The sequence below is a fragment of the Arvicanthis niloticus genome, chromosome 25, assembly GCF_011762505.2.
Source record: "Arvicanthis niloticus isolate mArvNil1 chromosome 25, mArvNil1.pat.X, whole genome shotgun sequence".
Classification (NCBI taxonomy): Eukaryota; Metazoa; Chordata; class Mammalia; order Rodentia; family Muridae; genus Arvicanthis; species Arvicanthis niloticus.
The window spans coordinates 9,348,992-9,370,409 of record NC_133433.1 but is presented as its reverse complement, the minus strand read 5'-3'; the positions used below and the strand labels follow the sequence as shown (position 1 = coordinate 9,370,409).

Below are 21,418 nucleotides of genomic sequence, written 5' to 3'. Positions count from 1 at the left end.
ATCAAGGAGACTAGGTATTAATCAGGACAGTAATTCTTTTCATTTTCTGAACTGCTATACAGCTGTATGATACAATTTAACATAAAACTTAACTCTAGAATGTTTTATATATCTTAAGTTTCCTGAAGATAGTAATTGATATTGAAGTCTGATTTTCAAATAGTTCCTGTGATCTATCTTCTATACTTTTCTAAGTTTAGACAGAGATGTATTTTTTTGCATTGTGTATTTTAAAATTTATTTCTGAAGCTGACTTTTAATAAACATTACAAAGTGAATTATAACAAAAAGGAATTGTTAGTTCCAGTAGTGCTAGAAACACAATCCATGTAATTGCAATGTGCTTTACATTATGCTAAAGTTTACTCTCTCACATTTTTTAAATCAGGCAACAGATATTTAACTTGGAGTCCTTGTTACAAGTCAACTGTGATTTTGGTAAGTTTAATATGTATTTAATTACACAAAAAGAAATACCACTTTGTAGACTTGCATATAAAGTTCTAATGTGTAATTGAAATTTCATAAAAATATGAAGTGTTGTGTCAGAGGGTCATAATATTAGTGTATTTGTTATTCCAAAAGAATAAGACTTTTAAATGTTGTTATAGCTGATATGTATAGTATTGTTTTTCAACTACGTAAGACTTAAGGTAAATTGACTTGGAAAAAACCCTAAACTTTACTGAGAGAATTATTTCTTTAGAGGCGATGAATTGGTTGGAGAACATAAACACAGGAAAAAGAAGTTAACAGACTTCTTAGGGCTCTTGATCTTTTCCTGCTTTCTACTTCTGCTTCCCTTTGGCATTTAGTGGAGTACTGTAGGTGTCTTGTGAAGGAAATTGAACAGCAGTGTTTTTATTGTAGGCCAGCTGCTTCTCCTTGTAACAATTGTAGTGCAAGGTAGTATTTGGAGTCCTGACTTTGTGTTCAACCTAGGTTTTAAACTCAGCTAATAATGTGTGTCTTATGTAACAGTTCCTCTCTTATTGGTTGAGTTCTTGTACAGTTTAAATGCCATGATAATGTTAAGTGTTTATCTGTGTCTATAAATAGAGATCATCTGGAATATGTTTTTGGTCAAATAGGTTCATTTATCGAAACATTGAGTAAATGCACACACACTTGCTGATATGTGTAAAATGTAATGGTTTGGGGTATTCTGGATTGGATGCTGTTAAGGAGCAAAGGCAATTGCATGAGCCACAGGAAGGAAGGTTGGGAGGTTTTTAGTAATTAAACTGGGCTTAATAGCATGAAGACAAAGATGTTGCCTGTGGTATCTGATTGCATAGAGCCTTATTTCTGTGTTCAGACATGATTATAAAGGGTTGACTTTTGTCACTTTACTATAACCACAGAGAAGTACTCTCTTATTTTTGTATTTAATGAAAACTGTTTATTTTCTGGCATCAAAGTCTAGCTGTTATCACCTGCTAGTAGTTAACTGTCAATTTATGTAGTAATTTGTGCTTTTCAAATTTGCTAATTAAGAAATTGAACAGTTCTAACTGGTGTGCAGTTTTATACAGTTGTTTCCAATGTTCTTTAGTCTAAGGCAGTGTGATCCTGGTTTCTCTTAGTTTTGGTCTCTTATGTATTATAATACTTATCAGTGTTTTGCATATAGCAGCAATGTATAAAATTCTTGGTAAGTGAATATTAAAAAAATTGAGCACAAAGAGTGGCAGGGATGAGTTTAGGAGAATTATTGAAAGGTTATTTCATATATAGATAATTAAGAAGTTTTGATTTCATTATGAATATAGTTGGTGACCTTTTATTCATTTTGACTTGAGAGCAACTAGAATTAATTCACAGGGCTAGACTAATGTCCTTTAAGCAGGCACTTCTCTTGTGGAAGAACTGAATTTTGTCTCTAATATACTATTTTGGGCAGCTCACAACTACCTGTCACTCCAGCATTAGGGGCATCTGATGGTCTCCCTGGGTACATGCGTGTACCCACACACAAACATACAATTAAAAGAAAAATGGTATCTTAAAGAGTTCACATTTAAAGCAAGTCTTGCAAATAGATTATAGGAAGGTGAAACAAAGTCCTGTTGTGGGTTCTGTTGTGGTATGTGAGATAGAGAAAGTAGGTTATTTCAAGGTATGTTTGTTGTAAACTTAGTAAGACTTATAAGGTAGATTTAAAGTTAAGCCTATAAAAAATTTTGGCCATTGCTCACTGACAGTGTTTAAGCTATCCTTGACAGTATCTGTTTCCTTTTAGGGAAGATAGCCACCTTGCACGCCAAAGCAGACAGTATTAGGCAGCAATGTGTAGTGTTTCTTCACTACATTAAAGTTTTCATCTTCAGGTAGGATAACAGATGAGTATGTTTATTGTTTCATTAATATCTGTGGGTATATTCACACAGACTCCTGTATATTTATTCTCTCTCATGACTTTTTAGGTATCTGAAAGTACAAGAAGCAGAGAGCCACAGTCTTTCTGCCCATCCCTATGAGGCTTTGGGAGCTCGGCTTCCTTCGATGTTGGTTGATGAGCTTCGTGGATTACTTCTGTATATTGGACATCTAGCTGAACTTCCCAGTGTTACTCTAGGAGCATTTGTAAATCAAAACCAGATTAAGGTTTGATTAGTTTATTCTTTAAATTATCCAACTTTTTTCTTCCCCCAAGAAAAAGTATTATTCAAGAATAAGAAGAATTTGTACATGTATGGCATGAAATGAAACTCTGATCTGCTTGTTAATTATGTCTTTTTACTATATATGTGCCTTACCTTACAGTTACACAGCTTCTTTAACTTCCAAGAGATATGGGAAGAATGAAATGATTGGTGCCTCAAGTGTGTAAAACACTACCTGTATCAATAGCTGTTCTCCATTTAACAGTGTAAATGCTTAGAAGCTTCAAATAAAAATTAACGTGTTTGAAATTTCTGTCATTCTCATTGATAAAGGTTTAGGCAAATATGTCATTATATGTTATAGTAAAATTTAAAAAAGAAAGTTGACCCACCCCCAAAGACAGTGTCTTATGAATCTGAAGTTGGTCTCAGGGTGACCTTGAACTTCTGATCCTTCTGCCTTTTTTTCCCCCCAAGTGTTGAGCTTACAGACCCAAACCATTATATCCAGTTTATGAAATACTGGAAATTGTCCTTGGGTCTTTATGTATGCTGCAAAGCACTCTACCAACTATATACCCTTAGTCTCAAAGGAAAAATATATGGAAAAATACACTTTCACATCTGGACCTTAATATCCCAGTTTAATGGTATTCATAGTGTTAGGTTCAATCCCCAACACTCTAAAGGGAAAAAACTGCACTTTGAAGCCCGCATCTATGTATTCCTATCTCTCAGACTTTTTTGGAATGTGGTTGGTTGTTTCATATATGCCTCTTTTCTACCAGTGATAAACACTTACTCTGAAGTTTGATTTTTAAAAAAATGGTATTAATATTACAGTCTAGCCTATAGGTAAATAACAGGTAAATTCTGCATATGAAAACTAGAGCATATATAAATGAGAAATTATGAAAATTTATGAGATTCTCTGAAATTTTAACCTCTTCTATTGTATTTGGCTTTACTAATCAGCTAATCAGTAACTAGGGGTTTGTTTGGTTTTTTTTTTTTTTTTTTTTTTTTTGGTTTTTCGAGACAATTTTTTTGTTGTTGTTGTTTTGTTTTTTGTTTTTTGTTTTCTCTGTGTAGTCCTGGCTGTCCTGGAACTCACTCTGTAGACCAGGCTGGCCTCAAACTCAGAAATCCGCCTGCCTCTGACTCCCAAGTGCTGGGATTAAAGGCGTTCGCCACCACTGCCCGGCAGTAACTAGGTTTTTAGTAACATGATACTAGTCAAAATTTATATTTTGGTGGACTTTCATGACAAAATATCAATGTTGAGATGAATCTTTAAGAATAAAAGTGTTCTAAAATAATTTATAGGTTAATGTGTTTAATACAAAGAGAGCAACTCAATACTTGCTTTTTAAATTCTGTCATATGATAAAGTTATGTGTGTGGTTTGCAAAGAAAGGATAATTTCCTTTTCTGTTTTCTGTGTATTGGAGTGGTTGTATTTTCTTAATGTCCTTCAAATGCATAAGAAAATAAACATGAATAACTTTTATCAGCAGAAAGTAGTTTTTGTTCACAAGAGTATCTGAGATTTTTATAGGCAGTTTGATTTGGTGGACTTGAACTAGTTTATTTGAGGTCTATAAGATTATATTTTAAGGCAGGAGAACTTCTTATTCTTAAAATATAAAATATATACCAAAATACTATTCTGCAATGAAATAACTTTAAAAACATAAGATTTTTATATGTAGCATATTATCTTGTGTATATATGAAAACCATTTTAGTCACTATTTCCAGCTAAGCATCCAAAATATTTGCATTACAGATATTACTTATTAGATCTTATATATTACAAATAGCTTTTTCTATTTGTTTGTTGGTTTTTCTTCACCAATTAACCTGAATTTTCCAGATGACTGTTTGAGAGTTTGTGTGTGTGTGCACACTCGCCGTGTGTGTGTGTGTGTGTGTGTGTGTGTGTGCATGTATATGATTATATTTGTTGATTTTCTTTTTTTTTATGTCATTTATGCTGTTAAAAAGCACTTTGGTTTCTACATTTATAGCTGTCATTCATTTTTTTTTAAACTATGTAGGGGACAGGGCTAAAAAATGCCTCAGAGGTCTAAGAGCATGGGCTGCTCTTCCAGAAGACCTGGGTTTGATTTCCAGCAACCACATGATGGCTCACAAGCATCTCTAACTCTGGTTCCATGGTATCTGGTGTATTCTGGTCTCCATGGTCACTAAACATGCACATGGTGCATATGCATGCATGCAAGCAAAACACCTGTATGCATTATAACTTAAAAAATATGTAGGGAAATAGGAAATCTGATACTAGTTTCTGTAAATGGATGTGAACACTATTAATAGGTTACATTTTCCTCATTGATTTGAGATGTCATTTATTTATCTTGTCTCTGATCTGCTGCTTGTTTTCTCTTCCTGTTCCACTACGTTATTAGTCTAGCATTTTAGTTTGTTTGTAATGACAAAGAAAAACCCTTGTCATTTTTTTTTCTAGGTATTTCAGTAGAACTTGCTAATGTCACTTGTTTTTACAGTGATACTCAGTATTGACAGGTGGTAACCCAGTGTAGCTAAGAGCTAAAGATTCTGACTTGATTTTGATAGAATTGTTTGAATGCTTAATCATGGATTGAGAGATAAAATTCTTTAACTTTGTGAAGATGACTGTATGGTTGGTATGATAATGTGAAGTTCACTTTTTTATCTCTTATTCCTATGTAGTCACCATATATAACTCACTTTAATATGCATTAAAGAATATTTCTTAGATAAGTCTAAAGCAAAACCTGTCTCTTAAAGATTTCTTTGCAGCTCCATGGCTAAATAGAATCAGTGGTTGGTTCGAAAGGGTCTGTACTGTCCAGTCTATTCAGCCATCTCAAGTGTGTGCCTGTATTAAACCAGAAAGAAAAAAAATGTATCCTCTCAAGGATCTCCAGTGAAAAAATTCCTCTACTCAAAGACAAGTTTTTCCCTGAGATTTTGAATAGTTAGTTGGTTCTTTATCTGTGTGCATGGAGTTCTGTGATGTGGTACAAAATACCTGTGGTGCAAACTTTTAATTCATACTGATAATGTCATTTCCAGCTTTTCCCTCCATCATGGCATTTATTACATCTCTACTTAGACACCCATTGGCTGGTGTTGGAAATACTGCACATGCTGGGAGAGAAATGGAGTAAGTTTATGAATTTCTGTCTTAATTCTTTTTAAAAATCCTAAGGATTGATTGATTGATTCTTTTTAAAAATCCTAAGATAGAACTATTGATTGATTGATTGATTCCTGGCATATGGTCTATAATCCCAGCTCATAGGAAGCTGAGGCAGGAGGATCATGAGGCTAGTCTAGATTATATGCTAAATTCTGGGTCAGTCTGACTTACGTAGTAAGACCCTGTTCAGAAGAAAAGAAACAATTTTATTGCAGTATAAGTACTTAGTGATGTTTTTAAAAAGTAGATAAAAGGATTTATGCCTCTCTTTCACCCAAGGTGTCCATCTTTCATTTAGCTGATTGTGGGTGTGTGCTTGTGTGTGTTGAGACAAGGTCTGTCTGTCTGTCTGTCTGTCTTTCTTTCTTTCTTTTCCTTCCTTCCTTCCTTCCTTCCTTCCTTCCTTCCTTTCTTTCTTTCGAGACAATTTTTTTTTTGTTTTTAGTTTTTTTTTAAATCTGTGGACAGCCTCAAACTCACAGATATTTGTCTGCAGTGCTACATTTAAAGGTGTGCAGCACAACTGTCTGGCTAAGACAGAGTCTTTTACTGACTTAACCTGGACATGTCATTTTGGCTAATCTGATTGACTAACAATTCCCAGAGTCTTCTTTTCCTACCATTGGATTATAGGCCCTTGGTAGCTTTTGCTTGGGTGCTGGGGATCAGAACTAGGGTTTTTGCAGTGATACAGCAGCATTTTAACCACTAAGATTCCTCCCCGGTGCCCGTTTAGCAGGTTTTTAGGGATCTGTTGTGAAAGTACCTGTGGTTCAGTTTTCCAAGGCTGCGTGCTTCAGATCTACAGTTATTTAGCCATGTCTGCTTTTTAACAACAGATTTTGATTTTTTTTAATATTGTAAATAATATTTCCCAGAAAACATATATACATGCAGCTTTAATTTGTATACATGTTCTGTAACATATTTCCTTAGACATAGAATGGAACATTGAAGTTTTGACATTAATTATAGATTATGTTTTTTTACTTCAGACTCTTGCCAGTAATGGATTTATGTTGCTAATACATGGAAAGAGATATCAAATGTCTCTTTTTCTTTAGTGGCTTTTTGGTTATCAGTTAACGTCAACATATTTACATAATTTTAATCTTCTGTTATTTGCTTGTCTTTTATTTTTGCAAAATTTCTAACTTTTAGAAGCTTGTATATATGGATAATAATCTTATACTTCAGATGCTGTGATATATTTTGTTCATTTGGTCTTCTTTTCCTAGAGACAAGAGTTTCACTTAACTGTTTACCCCTGGCTGACCTCAGTATGTAGACCAGGCTGTCCTGGAACTCAAAAAGATCCACCTGCCTCTGCCTTTGGAGTGCTGGGATTAAAGGCATGTGCTATCATACCTAGCAAATGCTGTGAGGTTTTTTTTGTTTGTTTGTTTGGTTGGTTGGTTTGGTTTTTAAATTTTGCTATTGGCATTTTAGTTCCCAAAGACATCTCTAAGTCAATTCTTAGTTTTTGTTTATGTATGTATATAACTACATAGACAAAGGGCATTTACAGATTTATAATGACTGTATTTCATGTATTTAGAACAATATTTAAGTGGACACGCTGTTTTGTAGGTACAGGTATTGGTTATTGTTTTCCTTGGTTTGCTCTGTTTTATGCCACAAAACAATTATAAGTGGTCAGCATACCAGCATTAGTTAAAAAAATCTAATGTTTTAGCTTCTTTGTTCTTAGAGTTGTAGATGAGGACTTTTTTGTTTTTTTCTTTTATTTTAAAGTGACAGAGCAATAATGATTTTCAAAGATGGCCTCATTAATACAAGAGAAGTTAACTAAAGTGAATATAGAATTAGCAAAGGTTTTTAGGTAATGTATGGACCCATAATTGGCTATTCTCAAATTTAATTTACTTACAAAACCCCAAAAATCCTAAAATTGTATTTTTACTGTAGAAGAATCTGAAGAGGTAAAATCATTTTTTTTCTTGTGAGAATTAATACAATCTGAGGTTTTAAAATAGAATTTATTTTATTTTGCAGAACAAGTTGTTTATGGTCATCAGTTTATTAGTCAGGCAGGTGACAGTTTAACCAATGTCAGTCTCTTTGAAGAACATTGTGAACATCTTTTCTGTGATTTAATATGCCTGTCACTCAACAGATATGATAAGGTAATGCTTTAAGAATTATTAACATTTTAATGACAATCCTTAATACATGTGGTTTAATGCATAAAAATTTGAAATACTTTCTGTGTTAATGTTTCTTGTTTTATATTTGGTTACTAATATCTGGGAGCTAGATGTGGCAAGAATTTTGATATAAATGTTTACAATAGGCTGGAATTCATCTTACATGTTAATTTTTAAAGTGGTACTTTAAAATAGTACACATTAATGAGGTAATTTGTTTTGATAAGCATATATATTACATAATGCTCAAATCAGATTAAATATTTATCAAATATTTATCATTATGCTAAAAACATTTAGACTACTTTGTTTTAGCTTTTCAAAATCCATAGTATGTAACTTCTCATTGTACATCAGTGTACTGGAAATTATTCCTCTGTGTGTGTGTGTGTGAGTGTGTGTGTGTGTGTGTGTGTGTGTTAGTGTGTTAGATGGAACAGATACAAGTATGTAAACTGACTGAGGTTCATTTCGATATATATTCGAAACAGGTGTTGAGTAAAGACTGTTGTACTAGAAGATACTTTCACTAATATCCTTTTTACTTTCTTTAGCTGCTGTTACACTGCTGGGCCTGTTTTAGTAGTAGTGACAGACAGAGCTTATTTCTAACAGAATCTTAAATGTCTGTTTGACCGATGATTGAAACGTTTTCTCTTTTGTTTCTTAAACTGAAAATCAGGTTTATCATGTAGTTTGGTAGTAAAGGAAACTTTTTCTTAAATTGAGGAAGTACTTTAACTCTTTGTAGCAATCATCTCTGTGGCATGTAAACAGCTCTGCTTCTTCTTGTAGGTCGTGCCTTCAGAAGCATTAATGACTAGTCACTGCCCGTGCTCCTGTGTTAAAGAATTATGGGTTCTACTTATTCACCTTCTAGACCACAGAAGTAAATGGTCTGTTGCAGAAGTAAGTTGGAAAATTGGTTATTTACTTGTTGTGACTAGTTTGTTGAGGAGAATTGCTGCTCAAAGCATACACAGCATTATATTTACATACTAGAATATCCTGATGTATTAGCCTGTATCTCAGAGAATGTGCATTAACAGAATATATAAGGACATTATAAAACTAACATAGTTATAGGAGCTGATCCTGGCATGTATGTGACAAACTGGTGATGCAGGAAAACAGTCTACACAAGTTTCAGTCTGAGTCCAAAGGCATCAAAGTCTGAGAGCCAGCAAGTGTAGTCTCATTTCAAATTTGAAGGGAGGGGAAAAAAAAACAAAAAAACAAAAAAAAAAAAGACACTATACCAACTTGAAGAAGTTTTCCTCCATCTGCAGGGCAGCTTTTTAACTTCAGTAACATGTCTGGTTAAATGGAGGGATTCACACACATTAGGAAGGGCAATCTGCTTTAGTGAGTCTACTTATTTAAATGTTAACTTCAGAAAATTTAAAATGTGTATTCAGGATAACGTTTAACCACTGTCTGGAGACTTAATGTCTGATCAAGTTGACGCAACAAATATTTCATTTATTTATTTGTTTATTTATTTATTTGTGTGTGTACACATAGTAGAATGAGGAAGAATCCTGAAGTAATATGATTTCCCTAATACATTGTGAAATGAAATGAGCAGAAGGCAAAGGATTTCCTTTTATGTAGGAAAGCAGAGAAAAGGGTGTGTGAGCACATGTACTGGCATACTCAGAGAAATACTGGAATGACAAGAAGCTATGGGCCTGGGTGAATTAACAACATAAATTGCTGGGTGCTATGTAGAAGTTTATCAGCAGTGGGGCAGGAGCCAGAGATAGAGCTCCTCTATCTATCTCTGCCTAGTGGCTTTGTACTAGGGAACCTGAGGGGTTATTTTCAGAGAGCTCTTCTGAAGTGAAGCTGGAATTGTTGACTTCCCCTCAGAAAAGCATTTCAAGATGAGGCAGGATGAAGCAATAGAGTTGGAGAGTTTTTTTGTTTCATTTTTTAAGATTATAATTACATTATTTATCAACAAACTCTCTTATCTACTGTCTGTCCCCCCACCCCGTCTGTCTTTCTCATTCAGATTCACAGCCTCTTGTTCTTTATTGTTGTTTCATATGTCTTTGTGTGTATTGGTACTTTTCTCTGGGGAAGACTGTTTTTCCCACTATTACCATTCTTTAGTTGCCTGTAAGTCTTTCTGTAGGGTTGAATCCTCCTGAGCTTGCCTCCGTTCACATTAGTATGTCTCTTGGTGTCATCCTGTTCCGATTGTGTTTAGGCAGCCACGTTGATGACAATTCATGGGTGTGGCTTCTCTGACACAGCAAACTTCCTGTTTCTCTGACTCTTTACAATCTTTTCATCACCACCATCCCCTTCTGAAATGTCTTTAGGTGCATTAATTTTATATGTTATCAGATGGGACTGGGGTCCATTACTTTGCATTTTTTCAGTTGTGCTTTTTTTTTTTTTTTGAGACCATTTGGTGGAATGATAAGGTTTTTTTTTTTTTTTTTTTTTTTCAGGAATGAGAAATAGATGTATCTGTGATCATAAGAACAGAGTTTTAGAATGTAGTTATATATTAAATTTACACTAGCCCAGATAAGTTGGCTAGGTTTCCAGTACCAGGTGTGATTTCCTTCTGAGTGGGTCTTAAGTCCAATTAGAGAGCTGTTGGTTACTGCCAGGGCATGTGCTCCAATCCCCTTATGGCTACCATCCCTGTTGGTTGTTGTAGTTCATAGCTGTCATAGCTGGGAGAACTATTGGTTGCTACCTTCTGATGGAAACTAATATGGAATCTTCTGATACCATGAAAGCTAGTCCTTAGGGAGGAGGCCTTTGGGCCCTTTGGCCCCTGTGTCTCAAGTGCATCATATCTTCCATTTTAAACGTATGCATCTTCTCCCTTTGGTGGGGAAGCAACAAAGGGCAGTAGCAAAATGTTTTAGAAGTTTCATGTGTAAATCTTAATTCAAAAGAGGATTTCTCATGCCTGGTATTGAGTTTTGTTTTGTTTTTTTGTTTGGTTAGATATTGTATTAGTCAAGATTCATAAAATGAGTCTCATAGAAGAGTGGGATTTATTAGAGTGGCTTACAGGTTATAGTTCAGCTATTACAGCAGTTACTGTCTCCTGATAGAAAGTCCATGAATCCATCCAGCCCAAGAGTCTGGATGCCTGTCTCAGCTGGTTTTCAGTATATTCCAGAATTCAAAGGAGACTCTTAATAGAAGTGAGGGAATAAACTTGCCGGTGAGAAAGAAGGAGAGCAGGCGACAAGCAAGAGCTTCTTTTTTCTCATGTTTATATAGGTGCTACCAGAAGGTTTGGCCCATATTTAATGTAGATCTTCCCCCTTAAAAGATTCAGTTAAGAAAAGACCCTCACAGGTTTACCCAGATGCTTGGGTTTTAGTTAATTCTAGATGTAGTCAAGTTGACAACCAAGAATAGTCATCACACGTCTACCCCTTGTCAGTTTGACACATAATCATATTTCCTATGTTATTCTTAATTTCCAAATGAAAACAATAACCAGAACATAATTATATCTAATATGATATAACTAGTGATACACAACTACAAACACATTACATGTTTTAAAATAGGTGGCATTGTCCTTTGAGGGACATTCTTTTAGTATATTAAAACTTGAAATTGAATTGATGTTCTCTCAATTGATGTTACATTTCATGATGAAGACATCAAGGAAAGTAAATACAAAACCTGCACAAACACATCCTAACAAAATATTGTAGTGTGGAGTTTGGCTACTCCGCCTTATGCTTCTGGCAGGCCGTGCTTCCAGCCACCCGGCCCACAACTCTATGGATCCAAGAATGAAAGACACACACACATTAGCTTATTGTTGAAATGCCTTGGCTTACCAAAGGTTGGGCAGTTCTAATCCTCCCGTGGCTAGCATACTTTTCCCTTTGGTACTCCTGTCAGAAAACCTTCTGTTATCTTCTGTGAGACTCACTGGTCTATGCTGCCCAAGACACTTTGCTTCTGGACAGCCCTTCTAGGGAGCCACTTTCCCTTTCCGACTACATTAGTATGCTCTTCCCTCTGCAACTTTAAACCTGATGCATACCCCACCCCTCAGTCATGGCAGTTCTCCTCTCTCCTCCGTGTATCCTTGCCTGTGCTAGCTAGGCCTGTACTAAGGGTCCCAACCCGTCTCCCCTTTCCCAGCTATTGGCTGCTGTTATCTTTATTGATCAATCAAAACCATGTTGGGGACAAGGTTCTTCAGCATTTGGACATGCAGATTCCTGATTAAATCTGTAGATCAGGATGGTCTAGAACTCACAGAGACCCACCTACCTGCCTCTGTCTTCTGTGTTCTGGGATTAAAGGCATGTACTACCGCCTGGCCTTTTTTTTTTTTTTTTTCTAAAAATGTCTTAATTCTATGAAGTTTATTATTTTAGATTTCATGTATTGGGATTTATGTAGGGTGAAGAACATTGGCAAACATTTATACAGGACTCAAGTCTGGAGCAGAGAGAGACTGACTTTTTTTTTTTTTTTCTGACCTGGGATGTAGTCTTCTGTTATTTCTTTTTTCTTTTTTAATTTTATTTTTTAAATTAATTGTTCCATTCATTTACATGTTAAATGATATCCCACTTCCCGGTTACTCCTCCAACAACCCCTAATCTACATCCACCCTCCCCTTTGCCTGTATGAGGGTGCTCCCCCACCCACCCACGCACACTTCTGTCTCTGTCTGATCTGAACAGAGAAGGCTAGGTAAAAGGCAGCATATGTGGGTCAGGTTGAGTCTAGAGTTTGCCTATAGCTTAGGTGGATGATGTCAAGCAGACATAGACTAGGCTGGTTTGCATGATCCAGTTGTGGTCCAAGCCTGGATTTGGGTGTAAATCTGAGCATTTTGGGAAACAAGGAGGGCAGGATCAGGTGGACTTACCAGGCTAGACCTGGAGAAGGGTGTGTTGGACATGGCTGAGTGGAGAGGTTAGAATGTGACATGGAAGGGGCCTGGGAGTGGTGTGGGGAAGTGTAGGCAAGGTAGATCTTGCTGGAAGGAGGCTTGGGGTTGCTTATGGTGCAGGCAGCATGGCTAGGTTAGATTTGGGCGCTGGAAAGGGACCCAAGCTGCATCTGGGTCATTGTGGAAGGGAGGGCTGTGCAGGATCGAGCTAAGTGGCTTAAGTAGTTGATTTGTTCTGCTGTAAGCATAGGCATTAGAAGAGGCACGGAGACAATGTCTGCAAGTCGCTGAAGAGCCTAAGTGTGGTCTTCTCAAGAGCAAGTGACCGTTAAGTATCTTAATAGCTACGTGTGTATGATTTCTGAGACTTTTGATATTACATCTCAAAGGGTTGTTAAAGGAGCTTAAATGAGTTAAGGATAGTTCTAAATGTGCATCCGTAATGTAAATGAGTTCATACAGTAAGTAGTTCCAGATGTGTTTCCATGAGATTACCACTTTTAGAGTAAATGCCTAAAGTCACAGGGGTGGATGTGGATTCAAAAAGTATATTGTTAATGTAAGTACAATCTCAGTCTTCTAATGGTCCAACCCGTTAATGTAGTTCCTCATGTTGTGGTGACCCCAACCATCAAGTTACTTTTGTTGCTATTCATAACTATAATTTTGTTACAGTTATGAATTGTAATGCCAAATATTCTTGTTTTCTAATGGCCTTAGGCAACCCCAGCCACTTGATTCCCCAGAGGGGTCATAGCCAATAGGTTGTGAACCACCGATTCATATAGTCTTGTGAAATTTGCAGAAAACTGCAGGTTTATATATGGGGAAGTCCAACGCTGTACTAAACATAAACCTTAAGCTTTGTTCTTTTCTATTTTACCTTTCTTAACTTGAAATATTTCAACCAAAAAAGAAATATTGTCTCTGTATTAGAAATATTTATAGCAATGTTAACCATGCTGGAATTCTTAAAATATTTTTATTTACTCTTTTTTAGTATTTCATATAATATAAATTTGAGTGTTTTCTTTCCTCTTCCCAAATTCCTTCTAGATCCCTCCCTACCTTCCTACTCACCCACTTCCTGTTCTTTCTCTTTAAAAACTAAATTAGGTACACACACACACACACACACACACACACACACACACACACACACACCTACCCACCCACACCCACACACACACACACCAGCACCAACGTAAGAGTTCAATTTGTATTTTTTTTACTACTCCAAGCATGGGACCTGCTTTTGAGTGCATTTGGTATACACAGTGTTACTCCATTAAAAATGTTGGTTCCTTCTCCCAGCAGCTTTCACTTGCAAAAGGCTTCTTGGCTGTGGGTGGGACTTTGTGCTGATTTGTTCTCCTCAGTGCTGGATTTTTGTCTGGCTTGGGCTTGTGCAGTTCTCATTCTTGCTGTCACAGTTTCTGCCGATTGGTGCTATATACAGATTGGTTTCAAAAATGACTACTTTCTAGTGAACACCAGCAAGACTTAGAAAAATAGGTGGTTTTAGTCAGGTCCCTAAAAGATGAAACGGAGCCAGAACCATCTTATGACAGATACTGTTTGCTCAAAACATGATGGGACATGTCTGAAAAATACAACCCAAATGAAGATCGACCATATACTAAACCAGGGATAACTTGATTTGTGTAAGACATGATTGAAAAGGGTTGTAATCTATACAGTACCAATGGTGGTACAAGGAAGTAGGGAGAAGAGACTCTTTTCTGATAAATACAGGTCAGGGACACTAGAAACCAGTTAGTGTAACTGTTTTAAGTAAGATTTTTCATTGGTTGCTTAGCATTGTGAACAAAATGAGGTGAAGATGAGTTAATTCCATTTTTGTATTGGTTTGTTTTGTTTGCTGAGACAAAATCTCAGATATATTTTCAGAACATTTTGTAGGATGTTGACAAAAGACACCTTTAAAGCATAAAATACACCAATGTTCATAATTGATGCTCTGTTTTGTATGTATATTTCATCATCAACAGGAAATACTTTAACTGACTTATGTTCTTTTTGTTTCTATAGTCATTTTGGAATTGGTTGAATAAACTACTTAAAACACTTTTTGAAAAATCAAGTGACCAAAGAAGACCTGTTTCTCTAACCCAGGCCAAGGATCCATTAGGCTTTAGTTGGTGGATTAGTGTTCATGTAGCATCACTGTACCAGATTGACCGCCATGGTGTATCAGACGAAATGGTAAGATTCAGGTCATAGGGAAGCGGTCTTTCTTTCTTTTTTCCCTCTATAATGTTTCTATAAACATCTAATCCTGAAGAATTGAAAGTTCATGTTTTTATTGTTTGATAAATGAAAAGCAGTTTGTAGAAGACTTGATCTTCACTCCTGTCTCTGCTCATAAGTACGTGTATGACTTTCAGTAAACGGCCTAAGCTTTTCTGATCCTCTGTTTCCTTGTAGAAAAATCATGGTTTGCATTGCTCCAAAGTTTGCTTCTAGTCATAAATTCTCCAAGAGTGTCAAAGGGCAAGCATATGTCTCCCAGAAATGAATCAGTGGGTTTTCTATGTAATGTAATAAAAGTATTTCTTTTGGGGCTGAAGATACAGCTTAGAGATTAAGAGCACATACTGCTCCAGCAGAAGACCCAAGTTTTGTCCCTGCACCTACACTCAGAGGGTCACAGCTGCCTGTTAACTTTAGCTCCAGGGGATCAGCTGTCCTCGTAGAGCCTGCTGCAGTCAACTGCAATAGTGCACAAACCCCTAAGCATATAAAAATGTTCTTTTGCATAACATTTCTTTAGAGGTACGTGCTTTTCTCAGTTTAACCTATTTAACAACTATTAAGTTTGCTTCAAATAAGACAGATTTTTATCTATTGTATATATTGTTTAGTTGAAAACACTCTTTTATGGTATTGCTTAAACTTTCTTGTGATGTAAACCACCTAGTAAATATATTTATTTGAAACTCTATTTGATATTTATAATTTCTACATATGTATAATTTCTGCCATTCTCAGAAATTTGAATTATACTAACATATCAGTACCATAAATTTGGGCTTCTGAGGCTGAGGCAGGATATGGACACGAGTTTAAGGGTAGCTTAGGCTTCACTGTGAGTTTCAGGTCAGCTTAGCATACATAGTAAGTACCAGGTCAGCCAGGGCCGTGGAGTAAGTCCTGTCTCAAAATTCAGCCCCCAAATAAAACAAGTAGGTTTCTAGTCCTTGCTGATCTTAGCAGTTGTCACGATTCTTTTTATGACCCATTTATTAACCGCTTTTCTGGAATAGTATGCTAATGTTTAACATGTTTTAATTATTAGAATATTACAGAAACATTAAGTGAATTAAAAATTTGCCTGAAGTTCTAAAGTTGTAGGATAAGCATTTTTATTTCTCTTTCTGTTCAACCTTAATTCCTCTAAGAACACACTTCGTATTTTAATCGGTGTATATAAATGTGGTAATTTTTCAAGCATTTCTAAGTTGTGTTATATATTATATATAATATACATTAGGCATTATAATTGGTGTTGATAAGAGGATTTATATAAAATACATTGTACTTGCTTTGCTTCAGGGAATATATTTAGTTTATTAGTGCTTCTTGGAATTGTGGTACCACTTTGTGGTGAGTGCTTTATTTCTGTAGTGGTTGATATTTACCTCTGGATAGGCTATGTGTTGTCCTGTCATTGCTGCCACAGTGTGTAATGCACTGGTAGATCATTCTGAGAACTCTGGACATTGTTGCTTTTATTATTATGGAATCAAGATAGTAAGTGAATGAGTTTAACTGGTTCCTCTGTGAGTTTTAAAAATATTTATATAACTCTTATTTATGTGGAAAGATTTTTAAAGGAAATTGCCACATCTGAAAATGGAAGCTTTCTGTGATAAAAATAATTATATATAATATATATTTATGTATGCACATGTAAAATAAAGGTTACTTTCAGATGTATATTCTCAGTTTTCAGTATTTCTGAACTTTGTTATGGCTTTTTTAAAAAAGTCTAGCTTTTTCCACCAGTAACTGTTTTTATTAGGTGTGATATGCATTTTGCACTTAAAGTCTATTTAATATCCCAGTGGTTATTCACTCTTTAGTGTGTTAAAATGTAGGAGAGAAAATGATATATTCATTTTGTAGGTACAGAAGTAGAGATGCATAGTGATTAAAGGTCACCTTATTTTATTTATCACTTAGATAAAGTTGATTGTTTTTAAGAGTTCTCCAAAAGATTGTCTCTTAGAGGTAGATAGGAAAGATACAGATAGAATAACCATGAGTTCCAATTTACCATAGACATTTTATGTTAGCTGACATTCATCCTATCTGATTTTCACTTTTATTTTCAAGTTACTGCATTAGTAAATTTGATGGTCATTCTTATCTATTACTAAGTCATATTGGTTGATACCTTCAGAGTAATTATACAGGTGTTAGTTTGGATCTGAAATGTATTTAAATCATAAATTTGAAAATTGCCTTGATGCTTTTTCCTCTTTATGATTTACTGATATTAGCTAGCTATCCCATAGAAAGTGGTTATATAGTAGTGTGCTTTATTTCACTGGAGGTGAGAGGGCTGATAAGATATAATAATGGTTATGCGTTCACACCAGAGGGATGGTGTGCACGGAATTAGATGTTTCAACTTTCCCCAAAGTTTGATGTGAAATCTTTACATTTTTAGTAAGTTTCAGATAGGATTATTATTTTTATAAGCCTGTAAAAACAATACAGCATCTCAGTTCTTATATTAGAAGCTCTAGCTTTTCATTCATTTCTGTTCAATGTTCGCTCACACTAGATGAGAATTTGTTATCCTCTTAAAATCCCAGTCAATCTATTTTAAAACCAAACACAATTTAAAGATATGAAATTCTTTTGGGCATTGCAAGAATCAATTTTGACTCCTTTTCCTGCCAAGAACATGGGGTGATCAATCAGGCACTGATGGTCCTTTTTAAAGCACTTGAGATGGTAATGAAATAAAAGTTGTAAAATGTGATCTTAGAGTGAGACTTACTGTCCCTAAGTAAGTCCCTAAGTAGTCTGCTGGAGGCGGAAAATAGGAGAGTCTGTCTGTTTCTGTAGGGCTGTTACCTACAAAGTGAAGTAAGCATCTCGCTTTTTAATGGTGGAATCAAAATATAGAAAACATAGATACAGGTTTATGACCTCTATGTGACTTGGCTTTTTGACATTAGCCATGTGGGCATTATTATGGTGAAGTAATATGCAGGAAAAACTATCATACTTAAATTTAAATTATCATGTAGAGGTAAAATATGTTTTTTGTTTTATTGGCTTTTTTTGGTACTATATTTTCTTATGTTGGAATGCTGGATTTGGACATGGTAGTTACTTTTTTTTTTTTTTTTTCCCTTTTCAAGACAGGCTTTCTCTGTATAGCCTTGGCTGTCCTGGAACTCACTCTGTAGATCAGGCTGGCCTCGAACTCAGAAATCCTCCTGCCTCTGCCTCCCAAGTGCTGGGATCAAAGGTGTTCGCCACCACTGCCCAGCTTACCTTTTTTTTTTTTAAAGAGAAAGTTTTTCTTTTTTTCTTTATTGTTGTATGTATACATACATATAAGTACATAAGTACAACTTGCAGAGCCCACCTAATGATGCTTCTATGTATATATGTTTAGGGCTGACCACTTGCTCTTTGATGTTGGATCAGAGAGAGCGTCATCCCTGGAGAAGGCCAACTTTCCCTCACTTAGAAGTCATTAGTTGCTTGTAGCCCTTCATCGTGAGGTTGATCCTTGTATAATCTTTATCACCAACCTTCTTCTTTTGATACATAGTTTAATTTGTTTAGATCAGAGTCATCATGTAGTCTACTTTCACAAAATTATCTGTGTAAGAATTACACTCCTCTGACATTTTTGTGACTTCAGTGCCTTGATAGGACAACTGAAATGTACTCATTAACGTGATCCATTTTTAAAACAAAAACTGAATTGCATCAGCCCTGTCCTGTTCCTCTTTACTTGGTGTTGACATTTTCTTTTGTTTATAATGGTCTACAAGCTGTAAAATAGAGTAAACCTTTCCCTCCCCAATCTGCTTTTGGTCATGGTGTTTACCAGACCAATAGAAAGCGCGCTAGGCATGGATCTCAAGTTGGAACAGTCGTTGGTTGACCATTCAAACAATTGCTATTCTACCTTTACCCTAGCACATCTAGTAGGCAGCATACATGTAGGTTGAAGGTTGTGTGACTGGTGACCCAATCCCTACACTGGAAGTCTTGCTTGGTTACAGAAGGTGGCCAGTTCAGACTCTGTATCCCCCACTGCTCAGAATCTTACCTAAGATCACCCTCATAGATTTCTGGAAGTTTCTTTTGCAGTAGCTTTCTACCTTACTCCTGAGATGTGCACCCCAACCTCACTCTATTTTCTCTCCCAGTACTCTCTCCATCTTCTCCCAACCTGATCTCTCCTATTCTTGGTCCCCCATCCCCCCTCCACCCTTGAAATGTTTTATTTCCCCTTCCCAGGGAGACTCATGTGTCCTGTTCTCTGCCCTCCCCCACTCCCCGGCCCAAGGCCGGAGATCATAAACGGCTATCTTAGTCGCTGACTGCTACTGCTACTGTGCTTCTTTTAGTAAGAAAGTATTGGTTTAGTGCAGCTAGCATGTTAGGTAGATATTTTACACAAGTAGTAAATGTATATTTTATTAATTAGAGCTTATCTTTATAACTATAGTCATCTGACAGTCTGATAGGAGTCTGTACCTTAATTGACTGACTGACTGACTGACTGACTGAGACTGCCTCCCTAATATCCCTGGCTGGCCTAGAACAACATCAGACCAGCCTGCCCTTGAACTCAAACAGATCTGCCTCCCGACTGCTAGTACAAAGTACCATATCTTTATTTTTTAGAACTCTAGCTTTGCTTTTTGAAATTTAAAAACTTTCATACCTGTTCTGCATTAGAAATTACTTGATTTTTTAAAAAGTGCTTTTTATTGCTTCTGGTTTTGACTAGTGCCCACATCTCAGTCTCTAAGAACTTAGAGAACATCCTCCAGGCTTTCTTTTAAAAAGTGAAATTTTGTGAATCTTTTTAAAAGTCCACTGTAGCTTTCTTCCTTGCTGCATAGAGTCATGAATAGAATTGGAATTGCCAGATAGATGACTGTTTGTTAAATGAAAGCATTATCAATATTGGACCAAAAAAGAAAATCCTTCTGCCACATAATAATCTTGTAATTAATAACATTAAATGTACAGAAAGAATATCAAGTTTTCTTTTTATGTAAAAATATATAAAAGCTTTAATAAGGTAGATTATATTTGGATAGTATAAATAAAATGAAGAAAAATCTCATATGTAAGAAGGAGAGTAGGGAAGACTGTCATGTAAGCATAAAAATACATAATTGCTATATCGTTTTTTCCAGTTAGATTATTTGTAACAACAAATTAAGTATTTAAAATATGTATAAGCCTATAGACATACTACTTTTATAAAATATGTACGGATACAGTTTCTGTTGGATTAGAACAACTGTAGATTTATTTTTTCCAAGTATGTCAGCTAAGATTTTACTGAAAGAAATTAAAGACATTACAAAGAAAGGTATTTTAATAATAGAATTTTACACTTGTACCATAATTTTAAATGTATACATAATCAAGAGCAATAGTTTAACAGCTTTATTCTCTCTTTTTAGAGACAGATGGAATCAAATTGGAGCTTTATAGAAGAACTTTTGAAGCAGTCCGTCACTGTTCAGGTATGCAGCTGAAGTGAGGCAGTGTGTGACTTCTGCATTTTATAGTGTAAATTTTACTTACAAGAGCTAAGCAAACTTAAACTGATTTAAGTGATAATTTATTACAAATCTGAGATTCTTTGAAGGGTCAACTAAGTAATTCATATTAAATCCTTTAAAGATTTTTATTTTTAACACTGAATTTGTCAGTTAAAGGACAAAGATAATTATCTTAGTTGGTGACTTTGAAAGAATGTATTCAAAATAAGTGGAAGATGCTTTGGCGTTATAAGCTATTCCTTGACTGTATGATAGCAAGCCAGGCGACATGATGAAGGAGATAGTTGGTGGTATTGGAAATGCAGCTCTATCCCTCTCACAGCAGGAAGGTGACTTGCCTTGCTGAGCAATTTGTCTTACAGGCTTGAATCGTATTCTCACTGATAAGGTCCTCGTTTCTGAGCACTCATTTCATACCTTATCATTTTTCTTTCCGCAGAGCTCTTAATGTAGTGCTTCATGGCCCAGAGGTCAGACTTGACCTCCTTTAAAATAGTTTTAAATGCACTGTTCATCTCATCTTTAAATATGTTGTAGCTCTGTAAAGTTCTATAATGTAAGTAACCCTTTATGGAAGGTTATGGAGTGGAATATTTTTTAATTTGGGGAATAAATTGCTTTTCTGTTAGCGAAGATTATTTAAAACTTGAATTGACAAATATAATGTAAAAATATGGCTTTGTGTGTGTGTGCTTATAGAAGTGATGTGTATATGAAAACTAAGCCATC

General features: G+C 35.6%; 1 protein-coding gene across 1 annotated transcript in view; it reads left to right on the top strand.

Annotated features, from left to right (window-relative positions):
• The window catches only part of Mms22l (MMS22 like, DNA repair protein), a 102,799-nt gene that overhangs the window by 3,481 nt on the left and 77,900 nt on the right, over positions 1–21,418 (top strand). The window contains exons 3-10 of the mRNA XM_076924071.1: positions 389–438; positions 2,243–2,330; positions 2,427–2,607; positions 5,690–5,780; positions 7,833–7,963; positions 8,780–8,893; positions 14,940–15,113; positions 20,588–20,650. Coding sequence (XP_076780186.1) covers positions 389–438; positions 2,243–2,330; positions 2,427–2,607; positions 5,690–5,780; positions 7,833–7,963; positions 8,780–8,893; positions 14,940–15,113; positions 20,588–20,650 — 892 coding nt within the window. The remainder of the gene's footprint in view (positions 1–388; positions 439–2,242; positions 2,331–2,426; positions 2,608–5,689; positions 5,781–7,832; positions 7,964–8,779; positions 8,894–14,939; positions 15,114–20,587; positions 20,651–21,418) is intronic.